This window comes from Neophocaena asiaeorientalis, unplaced genomic scaffold (genome assembly GCF_003031525.2).
Source record: "Neophocaena asiaeorientalis asiaeorientalis breed wild unplaced genomic scaffold, Neophocaena_asiaeorientalis_V1.1 scaffold896, whole genome shotgun sequence".
NCBI classification, from domain to species: Eukaryota; Metazoa; Chordata; class Mammalia; order Artiodactyla; family Phocoenidae; genus Neophocaena; species Neophocaena asiaeorientalis.
The window spans coordinates 474,718-500,850 of NW_020175779.1; the positions used below are offsets into that span (position 1 = coordinate 474,718).

Genomic DNA, 26,133 nt, shown 5'->3' on the forward strand with positions numbered 1-26,133 from the left:
GGAATGTAAACTGATACAACCACTATGGAAAACAGTATGGAGGTTCCTTAAAAAACTAAAAATAGAACTACCATACGACCCAGCAATTGCACTACTGGGCATATACCCTGAGAAAACCATAATTCAAAAAGAGTCATGTACCACAATGTTCATTGCAGCTCTATTTACTATAGGCAGGACATGGAAGCAACCTAAGTGTCCATGGACAGATGAATGGATAAAGAAGATGTGGCATATATATACAATGGAATATTACTCAGCCATAAAAAGAAATGAAATTGAGTTATTTGTCATGAGGTGGATGGACTTAGAGTCTGTCATACAGAGTGAAGTAAGTCAGAAAGAGAAAAACAAATACTATATGCTAACACATATATATGGAATCTAAAAAAAAAAAGGTACTGATGAACCTAGTTGCAGGGCAGGAATAAAGTTGTAGACATAGAGAATCGACTTGAGGACGTGGGGTGGGAGGGGGAAGCTTAGGCAAAGTGAGAGTGGCATGGACATATATACACTACCATATGTAAAATAGATAGCTAGTGGGAAGCAGCTGCATAGCACATGGAGATCAACTCGGTGCTTTGTGACCATCTGGAGGGGTGGGATAGGGAGGGTGGGAGAGAAGCTCAAGAGGGAGGGGATATGGGGACATATCTATGCATATGGCTGATTCACTTTGTTATACAACACAAACTAACAGTGTTGTGAAGCAATTATACTCCAATAAAGATCTATTAAAAATATATATATATTAATACAGTGAATCTATAGGTAGACTGAGGTCCAAGTATACTCTTTCTTTTTGGAAAATAATAAAAAAGCATAGTTCCTATGATTTTTTAAACAATTTATTTTATTTATTTTTATTTTTGGCTGTGTTGGTTCTTTGTCGCTGCACGTGGGCTCTCTCCAGCTGCGGCGAGTGGGGGCCACTTCTCGTTGTGGTGCGCAGGCCCCTCGTTGCGGTGGCCCCCCTTGTTGCGGAGCATGGGCTCCATGTGCGTGGGCCTCAGCAGTCGTGGCTTGCGGGCTCTAGAGCACAGGCTCAGTAGGTGTAGTGCATGAGCTTAGTTGCTCCACGGCATGTGGGGTCCTCCAAGACCAGGGCTCGAACTCATGTCCCCTTCATTGGCAGGTGGACCCCCAACCACTGTGCCACCAGGGAGGTGCCCTGTGATTTTTATAAGGTACAGAGCTTAACAACTTATAAATTTGTTCTCATTTTATTTAACCAGAGTTCTACTCTGCTGAACTTGTCGATGCAGAAAATTAACCATATTGTAGAAAAGGGTATACTGAGAAACTAAGATTGAAAAGTAATGATCACAGGAATGAAACTGGTTGGCCTTTCTTTGAGAGAATTTTCTTGTATCTAGTTTCAAGTTCCCATTTTGATCCCAATCAACAAATACCACCTATGTGCCAGATGTCAAGGCAACCATAGGCCCAAGATTGGTAACTAAATCTGCAAGATACACCCTCAGGCGGCACACAGAGGGCCAGTCATGGTTGACATTTGGGATTTTGAGGGTTTTATCTAGGACACAGTCAAGCAGGGATTGTGTTTCATCTTTTGACATGTTGTAGTGCCTCAATCGTTATCCCTTCAGCTGAAACACTTAGATATTCAACATGGAAGAGACACAGGCGGGGAAAAGTATTGTTTCTCCAATATCCTGACCAAGTAGAACCTTGACAGGGGTAGACTTCAGGGTTGTATTTATTTATTATTTTAATCCCAGGCTTCAATGACACAGAGCGAATTTTGGCTTAGTCGAGGGAAAGACAGGGGACACATGATCAGCCTAATTAGTAGGTTACATCAGAAGTCCATAAAGTGAGGGATGGGTGAAAATTTGACCAGCACAGCCAAGGGGACATAATGATCAAGTGCAGAAAGAGGCTTTGGATGACAGATCCATTACTAAAGCGATTACCTACTTTTGCCAAAATGGAGAAATCCTGGTCACCTGAGTTGTCCTTCCAGGACAGGGAGGTTAAAAACAAAGGACTAACAAAAGAACAAATCCTTCTTATACCCCAGCAAGTGATTGAAATTGCCTTCTTAAGAGTTTGACTTGGGATTTTCCTGGTGGCACGGTGGTTAAGAATCCGCCTGCCAATGCAGGGCACACGGGTTCGATCCCTGGTCCAGGAAGATCCCACATGCCATGGAGAAACTAAGCCCGTGCGCCACAACTACTGAGCCTGCGCTCTTGAGCCCATGCGCCTAGAGCCCGTGCTCCGCAACAAGAGAAGCCACCGCCAATGAGAAGCCCGCACACCACAACGCAGAGTAGCCCCTACTCACCACAACTAGAGAAAGCCTGCACACAGCAATGAAGACCTGACACAGCCAAAAATAAATAAATAAATTTATTAAGGAAAAAAAAATAAATACAGGCTTTGCTTATTTAAAGGAAGAGAGCTAGAGCTGGACAGGACCGTGGCAACTGCACATCAGGGGAGAGCACTGCCTGGAGCCAGGGGAGACGGTGTGGCGAAGCATAAGGCCCAGTGGGTATTCAGTAGCAGATGGATTTGAACGTTAGCTCGGGGGGCGTGTGCCTGAGCCCATCCTGAGATAACTGCCAGTTCAAGTCTACCCAGGCAGCTCTTACTAGCATCCATTTTTTGTAATACGCAGCTCAACTAGAGAGACGGGTATCTTCATTGGCTTCTTTTTTTCTAGGCCTCCACCTCACATAAAAAAATTCCTACTGCATAATTGTTTCCCAGTATGGAAGTTTAATGTAATAGGTTAAAAGCTTTGTGTTGAATGGAGGCTCACACAACAAATAATATAATATAAAATAACAAGAATCATAATAGAAGGTCTATTTTGAATTTTTATGAATGTTCATAGAGGATTATACTTAGTTTTGCTTTTTCATCTTTGAGAACCAGGAAATCCAGTTGCCGGACCAAGACTTTCCCTAAAGACACAGTTCGTCTGTGGACTAATTATTCAATACATTTAGAAAGTTTCAACTTTAGCTTTCATTATCTATAAAATGAGGGGGTAATAAGTTTTTCAGCATCTTTTAGATCCATATAACAAACTTATAACAAACTCTTTTAGTTTCTTATATAGGTGCTTTTGTTTATCCTACACCTTGTACGGAGGACTTCTAAAGAAATGAATAACCTCAAAAATATTTAACACTGCTTGTAATTTGGGTATGTAAAGATGTCATGAGAGAGATGCCATATAATACTACTTTTGAATTGAAATATAGACCTGCTGGAGTGTTGCTCACTTTTTTTGAGTGAGAAAGAGAGAGAGAGAGAGAGAGAGAGAGAGAGAGATAGGAAAGAAATATATGTGTTTTATAAAGAAAATGGCTTTTAAAAATGGCTCAGTGGTATTCTGCAGGCTGACTTCTATTTCCTGGTACCTCTGGCACACAGGGGAAAGAGCATTCCTCCACACAGGCTTTCTTGGAATAAAATGTCCCTGGAGCGTTTGCTTCCTGCCTCATCATGTACAGTAGTACCTGTTTTACTTACTAATCTGTACCTCACAGGACTATCGAGAGACCCAGCTAATAAAATATCATCATAAAGCACTTGGCAAAATCACAACAGCTATAAAAAGGATACATGCAAATGTGGAGAGGCTTGTCTTTCTGGTATGTACACGAAGTCTTTGTGCATGAAATGATATAGTGACTCAAATGTTAAGATTTTTTTTTTCTCTCTCACAAATTGGAAGTAGTTTTTCCAGCTGGCTTGCTGGAGTGAGTTTCTGTTAACTTAATCATAGGCCACTTGATTGAAAACCTTCCTTCTAATTCTAATAGTAGGCCTCTCCCCATGAATTCATGCCTGCATCACTTAAGAGTTCATACCTGCTTATTTAAAGGGGAAGGGCAACATGCTTGTGTTAAAAATCAGAGAGGGAGATAAATGGGTCGTGTGGGGATCAATGGCCTTATGTCATCATGGAATAGGAATTACTAGCACCTGTTTGGTAATTTTCTTAAGTAACCGCGGTGAGAACACAGCGTAATTACCATGCACAGTACGTAGGGTAATGTCCTATGTTCCTGATCTACAATCCAACGCAGAGGGAGGTGAAGGGAAGTCCAGGGGGTGGCTGTGTGGCAACAGACAGAGCAGTCAGTCCACACGGGTACAGGGGCGGCAGACGGGGTGACTGAGTCACCGATCCTGCGCCCCCCTGCATTCCTGCTTTGCTCAGCCATCCTGATTGGCAGCCTCAAGAAGACAGGAAAAGGCTACTGGAATTGTGCACGGTGAATGAAGAAAGGCAAGGTACGGCTGAGTCCTCTTTACAAGGCAAGCGAATTCCCACCAAGCTAAGAAGACCTTGATGAGTTTCATGGAGCTGCCAGTCGGCTTCCTTTCCCAGGGAAGATTACCGGCCACGGTTGTCTTGCCAGATACTTGCCTATGTCTTGGATCTGTGACATCAGAAAAAACAACAGAGAGATAAGATGACAGCCAGGAGACCTCTCAGTCCTTGTTTATTTTTATTTTTTATTTTTATTTTTTTTTGCGGTACGCGGGCCTCCCACTGTTGTGGCCTCTCCCGCTGCGGAGCACAGGCTCCGGACGCGCAGGCTCAGCGGCCATGGCTCACGGGAGCAGCCGCTCCGCGGCATGTGGGATCTTCCTGGACCGGGGCACAAACCCGCGTCCCCTGCATCGGCAGGCGGACTCTCAACCACTGCGCCACCAGGGAAGCCCTCCTTGTTTATTTTTATCATCTTCTTATTTGCACCAGTAAGAAAGGGGGAAGTAGTCAGACATTTTGGAGTTTTAAATCTCTGTTTATCTCCTCAAGGATATTCCGCTGTGGTATTTAACTGAGTTCTGTTTGCGGGCACACAGCATTTTCCTTTCTCTCCCTAGAATTGCTCAGACATAAGTGCGTGTAATGTTTGCCTAGTTATTGTATCTTAGGAAAGTAGAACTCGCTGTAAGGAATTGGCTGGGGATCATTTCTCTGTTTGTATCAGGATGAGGTCTGCTTATAGGGGTTACTGACTGTGTTGAACTAGTAACATCGCATTAGATGCTCTTACGCTACCTTCAAGTGAATTCTAACGTCATTGCTCATCGGATATGATTACTAGGCTCCGGAGTATTAGATGGGTGTGAGCAGAGTTGCCATACAATGTGGATGTCTTTATTTGTGTGGAGTATCTGGTGGGTGGGGTTGGGAGAGTCTTTCCCACGCAGCGCCACAGGGTTACACACACTCTGCCCTGCTTCCTGCAATCCAGCGCGGCTCCCAAGACTTATGAGGAAAACTTGTCTTTGCTAACAGTCGGTTGCTGATACTCTGCTCCAAATATTCTTTTTTCTTAACTCGAAGGACTGTTTTAAATTTTCCAGTGTCTGGAAAAATGAGGAACAAAGGTAAAAGTGAACAAGCTGAAGGTGGTCAGAGGTAAGAGAATCTGATTTTATAATTTTGGGCAAATCACCTGAAACAGGGGGGAAGGAGAATCTCTTTTTGCTGCATTATTTTTGAGAATTCTACTGTCTTTTTAGCTAAAAGTTTAACAGCAAAAGAAACAAATATCATTTCCTATTTGAATTTTATAAATATTTGGATATGTTCAGATTTGGTAATAAAGATGTTAAGAATGATCTGAACCCTTTGTCTCCAAGCTGGAAGACAGCTTCTGAAGTTGGCTTTCAAATTAATATAGAATGCTAATATAGGCTATGAGGTGTGAAGACAACTCAAGGAATAACATGTTCAGGAAACATATTGCTCCAAAGTCTTCTCATCTACCTTATCTGTATTAAAAAAAATTATTTATTTATTGGCTGTGTTGGGTCTTAGTTGCTGCCCGCGGGCTCTTCATCGGGGTATGTGAACTTTTCTCTAGCTGTGGGGAGCGGGCTTAGTAATGGCCAGCAGCATGTGGGATCTTAGTTCCCCAACCGGGGATCAAACCGGCATCCCCTGCATTGCAAGATGGATTCTTAACCACTGGACCACCAGGTCTCCCTATTTTAAAAGTACTTCATATGTCATTTGAAAGGAGAATTTTACCTTTAGATTCAAATTCATGATACAGCTGCTAAGCATAAAAAGAAGAATATACTTAGAGAATGTTCTTTTTAACAACACTATCTCAGTTGGTATTAGAAGGCAGGTCCTACTAAAATATTTTCAAGATGTTTTTCTAAAGACTTCAAGAAATTTGACTTGTTAAATACTTTATATAAAGGATTTTTCTTCCTTAGTAAATGAGGTGATGATATTATTAATAAATTTCACCTGGGAATAATAATAGGAGGCAGTGTAGTGTTAGATTTTAGGGAATGCCTGACTTGGATCCATGCTGAGTGTTAACTCATGAGAGGGTTGTGTCTAAAAGCTCATGTCTAAGTTAATTGTTTGGAACTTAAAACCCTGATATAAATTGGTGAAGCTCACGGCCCAGATGAGTCTAGCTACGCTGTTCCAAACTTGAAGCATTATTAAAGGTATTACTTAAGAAATACCATTCTAGAGTTGACAATATTGTTTCTTTTTCCATACTCCAAAGGGGAAGGAGCTGTCGATACTCCAGGTATCAGTATCTCTTCATTTCTGTCTAAGGCATATTTCCATTGTGTGAATGGATCGAGTCTGGGGGGCCAGGGGTTACCTTTATGGTTATCACAGTATGTTATGAAGCAGGACAGTTGTCTCACTAAAGGCCCTGAACTTAGATTTCCCCACACCATTAATATATAAGGATGTATATAAGTCAGGGACTATTTGGGTATGGCTTGAGGAAGGTAGACATTATTAGGTGGATAGTGTAGTTAAAGCCAGTCAATTATGATGTCTAGTTAAAACTTATGCTGAAAGTAGTTAAAACTTCAGAATGAAATATTTTGAAAATTATTAAAGGCACTTAAGGGCAGTCAGGGAAGTAAGGAGTACTTGGTGGGGGTGAAGTGCAAGTGAAGTGGCCACCACAGCCATCTTCCATCGAGAGGGGGTTTGTTAAACTGGATGAACTGGAGTCTCTGTTATCGTGGCCATTTGGGGCTTAAGGCCCTTCCTAATGTGGGAAGTCCAATAGGATACCCCTCAGAACCGGGCATGCCAAAGGGATTCAAGGGAAACTGATTGTCTCAAACATTGGAGCAGAGTTAATCCTCCTGGAGGATTCATAAGTACAAGTCACATCTCACCTGGGTGGTCTGAAAAGTTTCAAGCTGAGAATTTAGTATCAGAGGGTTCTGAACTGGTAGCGCTCCTTAGACTTCTACCAGCAATAAATGAATATCCTCTCCAGAGAACTCAGCTTCCTTTCAGATCTCACTAAATTTCCACATATGAAGCTCCAAGGGTCAGGTAACCAAAGGAAATCACCACACGTGGAAGAAAAGAAGGGACCATAAGTTAGAGCCAGCAGTAAAAAATCAGATAGTAGAATCAGACCCACAAAGGGTTCAGAGATTGGAATTATCATAAACAGAATTTAAAATAGGTATGTTAAATATATTTTAAGAAATTAAAGAGAGGCTTAAAACACAAGTTGAGAAAGCAGATTTAATAACCAAAAAGAGCTTTAGAAATAAAAGTAATATAAATTGAAAACTAAATGTTTAGCTTTAACAGAAGATGAGACAAAGCCAGGGAAAGAATTAATGAAAAGGAAGATACCATATGAGGGGTGAGATAGAGGGAGGGGGTATGGGGACACGTATACTCACAGGGCTGATTCACTTTGTTGTACAACAGCAACTAACACAGTATTGTGAAGCACTTATACTCCAATAAAGATCTATTAAAAAAAGATATTTGTGAAATTATCCAGAATTCTGCCTAGAATGATAAAGAAAAAGAAATTATGAAAGAGATGTTAAGAGAAATGGAGGGTAAAAAGAGAACATGTGTATAATCAGAGTCCCAGAAGGAAAGAGGAGAAAGGATGGGGTTCAGAATTTCCCAGAACTGACGAAAATCACCAGTCCAGGGTCAAGAAATGCAAAGAAATCAAGAAGGATGGATTAAAAAAAAATCTGCATCTCAATGCTTCATAGCGAAACTAGAAGTCTAAAGACAAACAAAAAATCTTAAAAGCAGAGAGAGAAGACAGATTACACTTCAAGATTACTTTCAAAATTCACATTATAACTAGAGATGCTAGAAGACAGTGTAATGGTATTGCAAATGTACAGAAAGAAATGTCAATTTAGAATTCTTTATCAGTGAAGATATTTTTCAAGAGTGAGGGTGAAATACATACATTCCTCACCCAAACAAAAAGTGAGAGAATCAGTCAGCACCTATGGCATGTATTTTAGGCAGAAGGAAGGCAATCATAGATGGGACATCTAAGATGGAAATAAGAAAGAAGAGCAAACTAGGTGGTAGATGTCTGGGTAAATCTAAACAACATTGATATAAAACAAGAGTATAATACAACATAAATAATGTATTGTAGTTTTGGAGGGTATTTTAAAGGTCCTTGTGTTGTCCGGGAGAAGGTTCATGTAGTGATAAACTTTGGACTTAATCAGATAAATTTGCCTGTTAAAATTTCCAGGATAATCACTAGATGAATAGGAACAGAGTACATAACTTACAACTAGAATAGGGGAGAAGTGGAAGCATTAAAAAAAAAAAATCAATCAATCCTAAAGAAGGAAAGGTGAGAGAAAAAAACCACAGATCCAGAGAAGACAAATGGAAAGTACAACATTAGATGGCAGAAATAAATTCAAATATGTCAGCAATTATAATACATGCAATGGTCTAAAAGCCCAATCTAAGAGTCAGTGATTATCAGACTAGGCTGAAAGCCAAAAGTAACATTTGTTAGCTAAATCTACACATAATGATTTAGAAGGCTTTGATGTAATAGGATGAAAAGAGAGTTACTAATACTAGGTAAACACTAATCAGAAGAAAGCTGTTTAGATACTAAGGCAAAAGCATTGCTAGAATTTAAGAAAGTCACAACATAATGATAAGTTTACCAGGCAGATATAATAATTATAAACTGGCTTGCATATTACAACACAGCCCCGAACTATATAAAGCAAAAATTGAAAGAACTTCAAATTGAGATCGACAAATCCACCGTCACATTGGGAGATTTCAAGTCATCTCGTCCATTAATTGAATTGTGTCAGGGGGATGCAAATCCAGTAAGAGGAGATGTCGACAACACAATCATAATATTTGATCAAGGACATATTTTTATTTAGTTATATTTTGGCTGTTTTGCATCGCGCGGCTTGTGGGATCTTAGTTCCATCGACCAGAGATTGAACCTGGGCCCACAGCAGTGAAAGTGCTGGGTCCTAACCACTGGACCACCAGGGAATTCCCAAGGACATACTTTTATGTATGTTCTTTACAAACACACACAGAAAACTAAAATAAGCTCAAAACATTTTAAGATTATTAGCTTATAAACTATGTTCTTTGACCACATGCAGACTATGTCCTTTGATGACTATAGTCCTGAAATACGTTAACATCAATAGTCAAGTAGGAAATATTACTGCTGAAATATGATCTTAGGAAGATCTAATACCAATTTGAAGACTTGCCTTTTGTAGAGTTCTCTACCGCTCATGTCAGAAGTTCTAAAACTGCTAAACTTATACCATGGGTTTCAATAAACATCTCACCAAGATAATTGTATACAAAATTCTCTTTTTTCAGTAATTTTAAACAAATCATGCAAATTGTGTCCATCTGTGTTTCTATCCCTTTTACCTCAGTAATATCTGAATAGATGAATAAACCTCTTCATCATGGTCAGCCTAAAAGCCAGTTTAAAAAGATTTGTGTGTGCATATGTAGTATTTCCTCTTCATATACTTAAAGTAAATTAAAAAAAATTATATTGTGCAGGGGTATGACTGTCACTTAAATCTCAACAAATGGTTGGAGAAAACAGTTGTATTAATAGTTCCTCACCACAAATTAAAAACTCCTGATGCAGGCACCCCAGGTAGGGTTCCTTTCTTTGGAGAATTAAATATAATGAAAGTAGAAGTCTGAGAAATTTAGTGACACTTGGAGCAGAAGTGGTTTGTGAGTTTACAGATTTTTTTCCAAGGCTTTGGACTATGGTAACTTCTTATGTAGAAAAGAGTTTTATTTGGGAAAAAAATTATGTGGTGTGTGTTGCCTCATTGTGAAACTGAAATCCACAGAATGGTTTCTCAATAGAGCACACAATTAGTAGCACTTTAAAATTTGAACATCTTATCATTCATGTGATACACAAGTAGTAATTCCCATTTTACAAATGTAGGAACCAAGAAACTGAGTGTCTCACCCCAAGTCAAGCTATGACAACACATTCTGCTAAAATATAACTTTTTTGTTTCCCCATTATGTCCTGTCCTCATTTTAAACTATCGGGTCTGACTATGCAACATATCTTGTTCTGTTGACCAAGTAACAGCCTATCTTTGGTAAGCGTTTGAGATCGGTATAATTGAGTTTAATTTTAGGTTCTTGATTCTAAATTCTTTAATTCCCAAGACTTCCTGTTTAACTTGTATGTCTCATGACTCACACTCTATACATACCACATTTGGTTTCCTCTCATCCTCTTACCTTTTACATGAATAAAGTCTGAAGCAGCCCCTATTTGGATGAAAAACACTGAAGCCATGTGTCAAGGGTGGTAACGTGTGGGAGAAGCCTTCTTGGGAAGGTCTCTGCGTTAACAGCCCAGCCCTGGACGGCCTTTCGCACGTCCATCCTAAGACTACTTCTAGCTCTGTTCTCACCCCAGGGAGAGAGGCGGTATAGGGTAGACCTGGTCTGAAATCCAGCTTGGCCATCATCCCGGGGTTGGTTTGGCCCGTTTCTTCATCTATGAGATGCTGGTGAAAGTGTCTGTCACGTAGAGTGACCGCAAGTGCTGGGACGGTGCCTACCAGCTGCTGCCACGTACCCCAGGGCTCTGAACACTGCAGCTCTTTGTACAAGCCCCTCTGCCCTCGGGCCGCCGTCCAGCCCTAAACTCCCTGGCTGCCCTTTCACGAGGCCTGTCCCTTCGTGGGTGTGTCCCCAGGTGAGTGCTTGGCCGTGCGGCGGCCTGTGGTGGGGGAGGTCTGTGTCCCCGATGTGCAAGCAAGTGGAGCACTGTTATTTGGCTGCTTGGCAGGGCTCTTGATCAGGTGCAGGTCCTAACCTTCCCCACTCCAGAGGGGGCGGCTCTGGATTCAGAGGTAACCAGGCCCAGCTGGAGCTGAGCGGCACCTGGAGCTCCGTCCGGGTTTGCAGCCTGACAGCAATGAAACGCACCAGCCTACGCAGGGTCGAGCAAACACGGGCAATTGGTGCTCCGGGCGCACGCGGGGTGGAGCACAGGGCGAGTCCAGGTGCTTCGTCAGGTTCTTAGCTTTCCGCGGGCTGCAGCCCTGACGCCCCGAGCCTGGGCCGGCCCCGGGGAGGCAGCCGGCCGATCCGGCGCACAGGACGCGGGACACTTGAGGTCTGGCCTAACAGCGGCCCGCGGGCCACCGGGCAGGGCCCCTAGGGGGTCCCCCAGACGAGCGGTGATACGGCCACTGGTCCCTGCCAGAGGGTCTCGGAGGCTGGGTGGGCGGTGGTGGTGTTTTGATGTGTTGGCTCCGGTACCCACCAGCGGAGGCTTTTCTTTAGGAGACGAATTAGGCAGAAAGCTATTTGTGTTAAGTGTGGTGATTTTCTTTTGGGTACCTTAGAGGCATGAGTTTTATATTTTGCTACAGAAACTTAGTTTGCAAAGAATTCCATTTTTCTTCTCTTCCCCCGCCCCCCTTAACCCTCCCTTCCTCCGAGTTTAAAATCGTGAATATTGTGTATTTTTCTTTTAGTGTGAAAGGCCTTTAAAATTTCCCAGTATAATAGAATCGATATTTACTATTTACACTTGAGAGATCCTAAAGACTATTACGAAAATAGGAAAATTGTGTGATTTAGAATTGTTTTCTTCAGTGTTTGATATCTTGCGGGGGGTGGGTTGCTAGGTGCATGACGTGAAAAGTGGACCTTTTGACCTGAACCGGCTTAGGAGGGAGGGTCACCTGACTGAGGGTCCAGGTTGATTATTCCCATTGAAGCAAGTGAATCGTGGGAGGGCTGAGGAAACTTCTATTTGCAAATAAATTTATGTGGGTTGTCGCTTCCTATGTTTCTAGATTCTTGTAATAAATTTTTAAAAAATGCTTATTTAGAAGCCAAAGCTGCCATTAGTTTCTTGAAGGAAGTGCATATTACAAACAGCCAATGCACACAAAGACACTAAGGTCTCCTTGGCAGGAATATATTGGCAGAAATATATTAACACTTTGATCACATGGACTTTGTGGTATCAGACTTTGACCTTTTATCTTCTGGCAGAAAGAGATTAAAACAGAAGTAAGTTTAAAAAAAACCCAGAACTATGTTTTTAAAACAGATGTCTCAGTAGGTTTCAGTTTGCTTTTTGAAATAAAGTAGGGACTATGTTGAATGTATGAGCAGTTAGTGAAGATGCGGATAACTTTTGAATGAAGCAAAGCCTCACTGTTCTTAGTGGTAAAATCCAAGTATTGAGGCAGATGTCCAATTTCCCCAAAGATAACTGACGTAAAATAAGGCTTTTTTTTGGTTGGCCTTGGAGGCTATGTATAGTTTGGCACTTTAAACATGCTTATGTGCTGTAATTATTATATCTCAAGAAAAGTATATGCGAAGTATTGCATTTAAGGAACATTATGAATGACTCATGGTGCTCTAGAACATGGCAGGTGGAACCAGGTGTTCATTTACACCTGTATTGCAAGTCCTTTGAAGAAAGCTGGAGAACCTGCTGTCAAACTCTGCTGGCAGGGAAAGGTAGAGACACTTAGGAACGTGCTGGCTTTCCGGTTTTGATTCAGTAAGATAAAGGCAATGCTTTATATTTATACAGCACTTAATACTTTATAAAGTACTTCCACTTGTATTATTTGATTTGTAATCCTCACCATTATTATTCTTTGAAGCGAACAGGGTACTTTATAGGTAAGAAAACAGGCTCAGAGGTTAAATGTTTTGCCCCAAGACTCCAGACTCCTAAGCCTCAGGGTTCTTAAGTTGCTGAACTAGGAAAACACTTTACTTCTTCTACGCTGTGGTCATGTAGTTATATGGAACATACTGAGACAAGAACGAGATTAATTTTTAGAGTTAAGAAAATATAAACTTTTATAGGAGATAAAAATAACAAAGTTCTTTTTCTTTTAGGGAAAATCCAGAAAGAACCTTTGACTTGGTATTGAGAGTGAAATGTCATGCCTCAGAAGATGAAGGTATGTGTGTTTGCTAATTCAAAACAAGCGCTATTGTTGTAGACGACCAGAACGTGGTGGCATCAGGATCGTACTGAATTAAATGTGTATTCTGTGTCGTGTCTCAAGTTCTGGTAATAAAATAGATGCTAAGTCTTTGCCACGAGGTGGTAGCAACCCAGAATGTTTTCTGTGCAGCTTAAATTTCAGGTGTATGTAAAGGCCATGTAACTTACAACTTAACTTTACCATTGGTTGATGAAGTTATTGTTAGTTTTGGTGAAAGGGCATGCCTTTTCATTTTTCATTTTTTTTTTGAAAATTCAGCTCCTTTTTTAAATGCTAGCAAAAAATTTCTCGCCTGTACAAATGGGAGCCGCACCAGTTCCCTTCTAATGTTTCCCAAATGCAGAATGTGAACTGAGTACCCGCTCCATGGGGTTCACTCCGGGAGCCTAGGACTTTCAGGGGGAGGTAAACAGTCATGGGACATTGGTAGGAGTGTAAAATGGTTCAGGCTCGTGAAAAACAGTTTGATGGTTCCTCAAAAAGTTAAAAATAGAATTTCCATACGATCTAGCAATTCAACTCCTAGGTATGTACCCCAAAGAACTGAAAACAGGTATTCAGACAAATATATGTACACGCATGTCTACAGCAGTGCTACTGACAATAGCCAAAAGGTGGAAACGGCACAAAGGCCCGTCAGTGGATGCACAGATAAACGAATTGTGGTTTATACATGCAACGGAATATTATTCAGCCATAAAAAGGAATGAAGTGCTGATACACGCCACAATGTGGATGAACCTTGAAAACATTTATGCTAAGTGAAAGAAGCCAGATATAAAAGGTCACATATTGTTATGATTCCATTTTTACGCAATATCCAAAATAGGGAAATGGGTTGCCAGGGACTGAGGGGAGAAGGAGATGTGAAGAAACGTTTAAATGGGTAGGAGGTTTTATTTTGGAGTGATGGAAATGTTTCAGAATTAGATAAAGGTGGCTGGGATTGTACCATACCGTGAATGTACTAAATGCCATTGAACTGCACACTTTAAAATGGTTAATTAAAAAAAATAAAAAAACAAAAAACAGTCACGGGACATTACTTGGAAGGGTTTCAGTTGTCAGTTCTATATAATTTCCTGAAAGGACAAGAACACTTTAGGATCATGAATTTTTGTCAGTTCCCCCCTTACTTTTATCCTGCGTGTGTGTGTGTGTGTGTGTGTGTGTGTGTGTGTGTGTGTGTGTTTGTGTGTTTGTGTTGGGTGGTGGAAAAGAGTAAGGGACGTCTCTTCTTGCTCATTGCCTTCGTTTGTGCCCTCAGGCGATATGCTTCCTTGGATAACTCCAGTGTATGATTTCACTGCCCGTGTACTTAGACCTCAGACAGCTTGATGATTCAGTGTGGAATTTTTGTCCAGACTAGTTGTCCACCCTCAAGGCTTGGTGGAAAGTCTCTCGACACTCTTAGCTCCTGAAACCGGCCAGCAGTTATATGCTCCTAAGCAATTTGGAGCTGCACACCTTAAAATAGGGGAACCTAACCCAGCTGTGGTGAAGTGGGCCTGGCTAATTTTAGGTAGGAAGTCAGACACCTTCCTGGCTCCGCCAGCCCTGCCTGCTGCACTTAGGCCCATGTGAGTTGCAGCTGTGGTCAGGTTTTTCCCCAGGCGGGAACTGATCCTAGGTTGTACGTGAGCTTTCTCCGATTAAAAAGGTAATCTTTTGTTGTCCTATATGTGTTAACATTGGTCTGTTTACGTTCTTTCCAGGCCCAAGTAAGTTCTCTTTGAAGACTCCAATGGATACATTATTATTATTACTTTTAGCTCCAATTTAAATCTGTTCTTATAGTATATTTGATATGAATAAATCTTCACGGTACCTACCATAACATCAGCTAAGGTGTGTGAAGTAGTGCTGACCTGATGTGTTTGTAAAACAGGCTAAATTCCTTTGGCAAACATGGTTTCTCTGTAATTTTAAATGCATGCTAATGTGATCTCGATGAAAGCATGGACCTACCTTATGGAACACCCGATCTGTGCGTGTGTGAGAGGGATTCGGAATTTCCATGCAGACTCCTGCGCGGTTTACTCCTTACTTCCGCCCTCTGCCTTTTTTCCATTTTTCAGGAACTGGTCATTTCAGTTGGGATCTTTTACTTCTGCCCTTTTATTACCTTCTTGCTTTTTTGCTGTTGTTATTGTTAAATCGCTACTCATCAGAAACATCTTCATTTGTATTTTAACCATTTATCCAGCATGATGAAGTTGGAAATATAATACATGGTTAAAATAAGCACTTTGGCTTCTCTGTAGGTTGCAATTAATCCATTCTACCCACATATTCCATTAAAATGGCTCATTGGCACCAAATTCAAAAGATTTTTTAAAAAGCTAAATTCAACTATGTAAAAAGCATTAACAACTGTTCTTTCTTGATTGTGACTTAAATTTATGAATATAACTAACATTTTAGGGTCTAACAAGTTACACTTTTTGTGCTCTAAAAAGCGATGCTACTGTATAACTAAAATTTTATGTCAAATTGAGAGTTTGATGTTTCTCAATTTTTTTGTTAGTTTTCTACTGTATTGATAAATATTGAAGGGCAAAATGTCCAGAAATTATTAAAATAAGTTATTGGAATATTCTTATTTAACTGTCAATGAAACCTATTTATCTAATGAGTCTCATATACATATCAGTTTGTTTAAAGTAGGATACGGTTTTTTTGGCTAACATTTACATGAACATGGATGATATTCTTATGTAGTAATGGACCGATAAAACAAAATGTGTAAATTAGGATATTTTAGGGTACAGATATAAAACCAATTTAAATAATAAGGAAACTTGATATTTCATAGGAGAGGAAGTCTAGAAGTAGGTCACCAGAGGCACGAACCCACGTCCCGTGCATCGGCAGGTTGACTCTCAACCACTGCGCCACCAGGGAAGCCCTGGTGTATTTTTTTTTTTTTTTTGCGGTACGCGGGCCTCTCACTGCTGTGGCCTCTCCTGTTGTGGAGCACAAGCTCCAGACGCGCAGGCTCAGCGGCCATGGCTCACGGGCCCAGCCGCTCCACGGCATGTGGGATCCTTCCGGACCGGGGCACGAACCTGCATCCCCTGCATCGGCAGGCAGACTCTCAACCACTGCGCCACCAGGGAAGCCCCCCTGGTGTAGTTTTTTGACGACTATCTGTTTGATCCAGTAGAAAATATGATGCTCAGGGTAAACTTGGTTTATGCTAAGACTGGTCATATTACATTAAGATATTTGGCATGTTTCTTGTTTACTTATTAATAGAGAAGTTTTGGTGGTGCTGAACTATAACTTGGTACATCCGGCTCTGGTGAGGTGATGCGTTTCATCTGTTGCTGTTTGGACTTGTTTCAAAGGCAGTATATTGATTTTTTTGAAAAGGACACATTTTAGAGCACATGTGAAGTGCCCCACAGATTGAAACATTGCTGTGAGCGGGGTTGGTAGTGTTTCCTACTGCATCCCCTTTGTGTTAGTGGACAGGGTCCTGGTGGTGTCCACCCTGGCTGGCTGGGGCATCTCGTGGATGTTTTCCTGGCAGGACAACTTCCCTGGTAGCTTCTGCTCCAACTCTCCGAGAGTGAGGTGCCAGCATCTAGGTCTTAACGCTCTTCCTGTTGGGTTTCCAAACATTGCTGGTGCCCCTTTTCTTCTCTTTGCTGTCTTTCTTCTTCCCAGCCATCAGGGAAGTTCAGCCAGCAGGGTGGCCTCCCTTCGATTCTAATAACAGAACTTATTGTAACCCGGCTGCCCCTGCTTTCCCCAGAGTGATTCAGGGAAGTGAAAGGTAACCCAACCCTTGCTCAGTAGAAGATGGGAGATGCGGCCTCTTGGGGTTTTCCTTCCAGGCAGTGGCCTTGGAGCTCCGCTTTCTCTTTCGTATTGTTGGCAGTGCACCCCCAGCAGCAGGAGGGCAGTAGCCCCTACTTGTGTAGCGCTTCGTGCCACACACAGTTCTGGGTACTTTACAAAAATGCTGAGGTAGGAAATGAAGAAACTGAAGCACAGAGGAATGAAGAAAACTTGCCCAAAGCAGTCTGGCTCCAGAGTCTGTATTTTAACCTATTGTCTTTTAATAGAGTTGATATATGCATGTATATTTTAAATCTGCTGCCTCTGTCGCCTTTCAGTGTGCAGTAACTTCGCATCAGGAAATACTAGAGTATAAAATGTATGCGGTTCAGGTATTTTTTTTTAAAACAGGAATGCAGTGTCTTCCTGGAAATTAATGAATGAAGTAGAATTCCACATAAAATAACTAGTGAGCTTTTTCCTTGTAGTGTTGATTCTGGCACTACTCTTTTTAGGATTTCCATCTCCGTATTTGGTGACTCTCTGATCTAACAGTTTTACTTAGTAGTAGTGTTCGACACATCTTTTAGCAAGTCTTGTCTTCTTTATCCCTTTCTCTTTAGCTAGAATAATTTCCCTTAGGAGCAAATCCCTCCTTGCTACTGACTTCTCACTTTTATCAGCCTGACTATCCCAGTATCAGATTATGCGTCCTTCTGAGCTCTAGCTTATGTGAACAGTTTAACTGCCTCTTTTTTTTTTTTTTTAAATCAGAACCTTAGGCCAAAGAACCCTGCCTTGGTCTGTGTCCCCCATGCCCTGCAAGTGAAAGGTACTTCTAAACTCACTTTGGCATTTGATGAGTTTTCGTCTGTAGGGATACTGTTTACACAGATTCACAGCATTTTGCTTCTTCCTGTGTTATAGCACTTCTAGATATGTCTAGTATAGTAATATAGAGACATGTTGATATAGCATAGCGTCTGCTTGCCCTCCTTCAAGGAAGCTCTTCAAGGACTGGGCCACAACATAGTAACTATGTATCCTTAAGGAACAGTTTAGCGCAGTGACTGGCATGTTTAGTGCATAGTTACAGAGTGAATAACAGAAATTGGACCGAGCATAGAGCCTGACCATTGGTTGGATGAATTCACAGAGGCTGCCCTTGTGGACGTGATCCTCAGTGTGTGCTGGTGGACAGTAGCAGGGACATTAGCGACCTGTGCCTTGGGTGGGGCTGTTTGGGGTCCCTGTGCTCACCCCCCATCCCCCATTCAGGACCCACATCTGCCCGGCTCCCTCCTCACGTCACAGGATTTACTGGCACACGTGCTGTGTTTGTGCGTTTGTGGAGGCTGCCCTAAAGCCCGTTGACGCCCCTCCACACATGCCAAAACCCCGCGAAAACCTTAACAATTGGAAAGTAGAACTTCGATGAGTCATACATACGATAAAGTGGTCTAGGAGACTTTACAAATTGCCCAAGTGGAAAAAACCCTGTGAGTAAAACGCGGTTCCCGTGCTTTTGCTCTCGCTTTGTGTTCGTTAAGGAACTCTTGAGTCCCTCTCAGCCCATGTGCACTAGGATAAATTAGAGTAATCTTGAGTGAAAGTTTTAACTTTATATCCTACATTGTAGAAGAAAGCAAAACTTATTTTCTCATAGTTGCTAACCAGGGGCAAAGTTTAATGTGGTTCTTGAGGAGCAAGTCTTTGAGATACACCATTTTCGTTTTACGTCGAAAATATTGAGAACAGCTGTACTTTTCTGTTTGGCTCTGAGCATTACCTCCTTCACGCAGCTGCCTGCAGGGGAAAAAGCAAGTCACATTTCAGGGTTCAATATTTGTTGATTGTTACTTTGATAGGGATGCTGCAGAATTTATATTTTGGTAGTTTGATTGTAACTTGTCTCATTAGGTGCTTTTATTTCTTCACATGCTCTTTAATTTTGCTGCTTTCGTCCAAGGTGCCCTTTTGATTTTCCAGGTGAGTGACCCCGCCGTTCCATTGGAGGTGAGACAGCTCCTCCAGGCGCTGTGCTCTCAGGCTGCTGTTTGGCCACTGCTGTGTTGCACGGTGCCATGAGTGTGTCCAGGTTTTTTCTTGGAACTTCCTTGCTTTCTTGACTTTCAAGGTAATGTTTCTGGTATACTTTTGATCATATTCTCTCATTTGGAGAGAATATTGAGATTATGGTCAAATAATTTCCCTCTTTCTTTTCCTCCACATTTTACTTTTCTACTTGCAAGTTAGAGGACAGTAATTTACCTTTTAAAATATACAATTTCAAAGTGCATATACAGTATTAGCAGTAGACAGTTTTGGAGTACTTTAAACAAGCAGCCATGGAATTATTTTAGGTAACAATGAAAATCAAAGGGATTAAGGGTGAAATATGTTGTCAATCAATTCCGAAAGAATCCTTCTTCTGTAGAAATAGGTTTTAATATTTAACATTCAAAAACTCTTCCCACTTTCAAACTCTTAGGCTTAATGCTAAAGGGATATTATGGAAACCAAGAGAGTTTTTTTTTAATTATTTTTTTTCGAGCTAGAAAGCATTCAAGACAGCTTTTTTGTGTTTTTTTTAAAAGAAGCTGTTGGGGGTACGAGTTTATAATTAATTTATTTTTGCTGTGTTGGGTCTTCGTTTCTGTGCGAGGGCTTTCTCTAGTTGTGGCGAGCGGGGACCATTCTTCATCGCGGTGCGCGGGCCTCTCACTGTTGTGTCCTCTCCCGTTGTGGAGCACAGGCTCTGGACGCGCAGGCTCAGTGGCCATGGCTCACAGGCCCAGTTGCTCCACGGCATGTGGGATCCTCCCAGACCAGGGCTCGAACCCGTGTCCCCTGCATTGGCAGGCAGATTCTCAACCACTGTGCCACCAGGGAAGCCCTCAAGACAGCTTTAATAAACTCCTGAGATGCTGTGATGGTCTTATACCGTTAGGTTAAATGGTTTTCCTGCTGTATTTATTTTGGGCACAGCTAGACTCTTAGTTTACATAAATTAAGGATGTTAATTTATTCCAGGTGGTGGTTTGATTTTTATCTATGGAAAAGGATGTGTTGTTTTGCATTTCTGTGGTAGGTCAGTCCTCAGGCCTGGTTGGGGAACTTGCCAGAGACGCTCCTGAATTGATTTTCTAGAGGCATTTAGGAGGTTAGTACCGCCTGGGGTCTTAGGGCACACTGCAGAAGAGAACAGTAGAATTGTAGAACTGGAAGTTTCCTTAAAGAGCACCTGGTATAGCTCATTAGAGGGGCACCGCGTTGACACGTTTTCTGACTCCTGGAGCCCCTCTGGTCCCAGCACGCAGGTGCGTTGTCATCATGCCGCTCGGTGACCACACAGAGACTTGGACAGAGCATCACACAGGCCTCCCCCACCCCACGCACCTGGCTTTAAAATTACCCCTCCGCTCACCACTCTTCAAATCACAATTTCTTTAAGTAGGTAGTATTGCTTAACGTATTTATCTGATTAAAGTAATTCACCGTGAGGTGTGAACAACTGGTAGACAGCCCTCAGGGGAGCATTTTAATTTTAAAGAAAGCCTTGCACACTTCAATTAATTAGAAAGATGCAACTTGCTATAGTGGAAAGATCTCTGAACTGAGGATCAAGTGCACCTCTGTCAGTTACTGGTTAGGTTACTCATTTCCCCGCATTTATATTGATACTCTGTTCGTAATTTGTGATTAACAGTTTTAATATGAGTGTAAGTATATTTAGAGTATTTGTTCAGTGAATTTCATTAAGACTTTTTTTTTTGGTTTATAAGTTCTCAGTTAATGAAATAAAGTTATATAGCATCATGGTTACGGAGCCTTATTTACCAATTAATTTTCTCTGATTAGGCTTCCAGTTAGATGTATTACAGAAACAGAAATAAAAACTATGTGTCTAATTTATACAATGTGTCAGTAAATGTGCCAAGAGCCTACAAATCCTATTTATCTTCACTACAACCGTATGAAGTGGGGACTGTTATCATTTTCATAAAGATGAGGAAATGGAATCTCAGAAAGGTTAAATAATGTGCCCAAGTCACACAGCTGTAAGAGGTGGGACTGTGATTTGAATCTGTTTTTCTGATTCTAGAACCAGTATGCCGTGCTGCCTTTAAAATAATCATCTTTTTCTAATAGCGATGACTTTTTTTTGCAGCAATTTTAGAAAACCATCCTTTTAGACAATCCCTAATTCTAGGCCTGACCAGAGTTGTTGTGACATTATATGAAACATTTTAACAAACGTCAATCAAAAGACGAAAATGGGAAGAAAAGTATAAACGACATAGGAAATATTCAGTCCCCTTTCATTCATTCAGTGAGTGTTTCTGAGTGGCAGTTATGTGTCAGACACAGATGCAAAGCAGTTGAGAAGGTGACATTCTCGGAGAGCGTGTGTCAGTTCCAAATCAGTGACTGTAATCATGTTGCAAGGGCTGTGGTCGGGCTGGCACAGTGCCCAGCACCGAGTGTGAAAAGGGTGGCACCTCACTCTGGGTCATGGGGGCCATGGTGGGGGGTTCCTGACGGGATGTAGGGAGAGACAGATGTCTTGTCAACTCTCAGCTGGGCACCAGGCAGTTATCTCTTTCCAAAGTTAGTTGTACTTCGTATTCAGAATCTTGTGTGAATAATTAAGAGTAAAGAATATATTGCTTTTGGTGTAAATATTTTGAACTAAGGAAGATGATTAAGAAGGACTCTCTCTGCTACAGTGTGATCTGCCTTGACAGGGGATTGTTGGGCTTACTCAGAGCCCAAAACAGTGTCTGACCCAAAATATCTGTTCAGTGAGTATTTGCTCAGTTTGTTGAAGCGCTATTTTTAAGGTACTGAGATGGCTTTTACGGAAAAGGAATGAAAATTATGAAGGGTGTTGAGAGGTATTGCTATTAAAATCTTTTCTTTTTTAAAAATATAACAACTTTATCGAACAGGTGGAATTTGTGAAAGTGAAGCTACAGAAGTAGAAGATATAAAAAAAAGTTGCTGAGTAATAATCCTTTTGATATTTGCCTCATGGCAGTTATATTGTATATGTAACTTGGCCTTTACTGTCCTGACTATGTGAACACTGGATTTTAGGTTTCTGAGGACAAGTATCTCTTTGGATCTCTTGTAGATTTTTGGAAGGTGTCATCTGTATGGATGACGTTCAATAGTGACTTAAGTTATACTCTGTTATTAAGGTGAAATTAGTAAAAGGTTGTGCTGTATTTCCAAGCCCTATTTTAGATTTCTTAAATCTTTTAAAAAACTTTAATGTGTAGAACTTTGAAAGACTATAGATTTTTATTACCACAAGCAATAGATGCTTTATTGAACTTTTTTTTTTTTTTTAGTAGAACTGTTGATAAACCACAAACTCTGTAACTTAGTAGGCAGAACTGGTAAAGATCAGATAGAGCCTTTTCCTCTTTCAGTTCCGTCTTATTTATCATTTGAATCTGAAAATAAAGCATAGAACTATCAGTTTAGTACATCTGATGGCCTTCTGCAAATGTGTAAGCGTCCAGAAATTAGTCATTTCAAAAATAATTTTGTCCTGGTTTGGTAGCAGAGATGCATCAGCATAAAGATATGTTTAGATATGTTTCATTTATCATTAATGAAAATTAAGCAGTCCTTTAAAATTTTGTAACCTGAGTAATTGTAAAATTTAGACTTCTTATTCTGATAAAAGATTATTTGAAACAGCATGAATTTGTGCAGAAAACGTTGGTTGAAATGAAACACAAATAAGTTCAGAAGTGTGTTAATGTCCTCAAGGTCTGCACATTAAAGATACATGGAAGTGGTTCAGGAAAGATTCTTAAGTGGCTTTCTTTTTTGAGATTCCTGTGTATTTTGGATATGATATTTGGAAGAGGAAGTCATGTAATATTTGGGGAATTTTTTTCAAGGTCTTGGTCATTGTTAGTCTTTTATATAAATTAAAATGTTATTTTGTATTTAATTATAAGCAATTAATGAGTTTACTTTTAGAAAATACTGCTTTATCTATTTTTATTTTGTTCTTATTACCTCAGAGGACATGAGAACTAACTTTTGGAGTTGTCGTTTGGCTGTGTAATGTGTGATTTTGGTGATGAATATCTGCAGAATAATCATTGTGATATAAGGGGCAACACAAGATTATGTGTTGGTCGTGTTTACTGTGTACAGGTTTTGACATGGTGCAAAAGACATAGTAAGCTAAGAATTGTTATGTACAAAAATACTAGTTTCCAGTTTTCAGTGGTTACTGTTGTTTGTTCATAGCAGTGTTTACTCTAAAAAGTGGAAATATTAAAATGGAATATGACTTGCAAGCCAGAATTTTAATTTGTAAATATTTATTTCATTCTTAGCTCGATAGTTGAAGACATAAATGAATCTCCAGTATAACGCTTTTCATGTGGCATTGTTCTCCATTTGGTTTTTGAGGCTGATGTAGCTGTCCGGAATTCCTTATGTAGCCATTATAAAATCCACTCGCTTATAGTTTACTCAGTTTGGGAATTCATATAAACTCTTGGTAATTTTTTGACTCATTTCCCTTAGGTATTATCCAGATAGGCAATGACCATTTTGTTTATAGATGGGTATGGAAAGCAGAGTGGAAATGCCCCTCATATCAAGTTTTCTACCTTAAACCTTGTATCATATACCACTATTTTCTTCCTTGTGGTACATTCAAATGGTGGCCAGAGTATTGACAATGAGGTCACTGAACCCTTCAGAACTGCCAGGCCATCTCAGTAGGACTGAGTTATATTTACCATGGTTTACAGCTTATATTTTCATGGTATTGTAGTTCTTTGAAAATGTATGATTCGTATTACGTTTAATATGTATGACAGATTTAACACATATAATTTATATTTACTTAACATAATTTTAAATTTGACTAGAATTCACCTTAGATATGGCTGAATTTAATTTGGTCATAACACAAAAATTATTTATGCATTGCTATTAAGGGACTTATCGATTCATATTCTGAGTTACAGCTCTTAATTTAAAAGCTAGGCTTGAGGAGAGTGGACGGTGGGTGCTTTTGCTTGGCTTATGGGTTGGAGGAGGTAAGTAAGCTGGAGCTCAGTGGCCCCTGAGAGATGTCTTCTTCCCGGACAGATGTTTACGGCCCATAGGGGCAGGGGTGCTGAATCTTCTACGACCAAAGGAAAGGCCAGAGGCCCTGTTTCTGCTTCTGGGATCTGTAACCAGTAACTTGGCCCACTGAGGCCGGCGAGCTGTTTGCACACCTCATGCCACGGAGGTGTTAAATTCTGGAATTTGTATTTGCCTTGTTTCACTTTTACTTTTTGGTGTATGCCGTGTTTATTCTTTCATTCCTTAGACATTTAATATTCTTATATTCCTTTGGACTGTTTTAACTTTAATTCTTTAGTTTGTAATTTTAGTTTTTTTTTTTTTTTTTTTTTTTGCGGTACGCGGGCCTCTCACTGTTGTGGCCTCTCCCGCTGCGGAGCACAGGCTCCGGACGCGCAGGCTCAGCGGCCATGGCTCACGGGCCCAGCCACTCCGCGGCATGTGGGATCCTCCCGGACCGGGGCACGAACCCACGTCCCCTGCATCGGCAGGCGGACTCTCAACCACTGCGCCACCAGGGAAGCCCTAGTTTGTAATTTTACTTTTAATTGTACTTTGCTTTTGTTATTTTATATTCTTTTATTCAGTTTTTAAAAAGGTTTTATTCCTCTTATTGTTTAACAAATCATTTAATGAAATTCTTTTGTTTGAAACAAAGTTTTGTTCTTTCTTGTTCTGATACAGAGTGCCCTTTGGGCATTTTTTCTTTTTCTAATGAAGAGACAAGGAGAGCTAGTACAGGAGAGTGAATATTATTATTATATTTCCTTAACCTGATTATTTATTTATTTGCTTTCTTTGAATGAAAAATAAAAATAATATAATATAGCATAAGGTTTTCTTTTTTCTTCCAGTTTTATTGGGATATAATGGACATACAGCACTGTATAAGTTTAAGGTGCCCAGCATAATGATATGACTTACATACATCATGAAATGATTATCACACCAAGTTTAGTGACCATTCATCATCTCGTATAGACACAAAATTAAAGAAAGAAAACAATGTTTTTCCCTTGTGATGAAAAGTCTTAGGATTTACTCTCGTACCAGCTTGGTAACATACAGCAGTGTTGTTTGTGTTTTTCATGTGGTTCCTTACATCCCTCATATACTCACTTATCTTAAAACTGGAAGTTTGTGCCTTCTGACCACCTTCATCCAATTCTCCTTCCCCTACTCCCTGCCTCTGGGACCACAAATCTGATCTCTTTTTCTACGAGTTTGTTTTTGAAATATAATTGACCTACCACACTATGTTCGTTTCTGTTACACAGCATAGTGATTTGGTATTTATATACCTTTCAAAATGACCACCAGGATAAGTTTAGTTACAATATGTCACCTACAGAGATATTACATAGTTCTTGACTATGTTCCCCACACCGTACATTTCATCCCCATGACTCATTTATTTTGTAACTGGAAGTTTGCACCTCTTCATCTCCCTCCCCTAATCACCTATTTCTTACCACCCCCATCTCCTTCAACTACCTTTTGTTCTCTGTATCTGTAACTCTTTTTCTATCTCATTATGTTTGTTCATTTGTTTTTTAGGTTCCACCTATAAGTGAAATCATACAGTACTTGCCTTTCTCTGCCTGACTTATTTCACTTAGCATAATACCGTCTAGGTCTATTCATGTTGTCACAGATGATAAGATATTATTCTTTTTATATGGCTAAGTAAATATTCCATGGTGTGCATGTATATTTACATATATATGTATATATATGCACACACACATACACACACACACACACACCACATTCCTCTGTTGATGGACACCTGGGTTGCTTCCATATCATGGCTATTGTAAATAATGCTGCAGTAAACATAGGGATGCATATATCTTTTCTAATTAGTGTTTTTGTTTTCTTCGGATAAATACCCAGAAGTGGAATTACTGGATC

At 40.5% G+C, this 26,133-nt stretch overlaps 1 protein-coding gene across 1 annotated transcript in view; it reads left to right on the top strand.

The window, feature by feature from the left end:
- The first annotated feature begins 5,378 nt into the window (after window positions 1-5,378).
- Window positions 5,379-26,133, top strand: part of DENND1B (DENN domain containing 1B) — a 256,026-nt gene continuing 235,271 nt past the window's right edge. Inside the window, exons 1-3 of the mRNA XM_024732230.1 lie at window positions 5,379-5,422; window positions 11,361-11,453; window positions 13,211-13,275. Of these exons, the coding sequence (XP_024587998.1) occupies window positions 5,379-5,422; window positions 11,361-11,453; window positions 13,211-13,275 (202 nt within the window). The remainder of the gene's footprint in view (window positions 5,423-11,360; window positions 11,454-13,210; window positions 13,276-26,133) is intronic.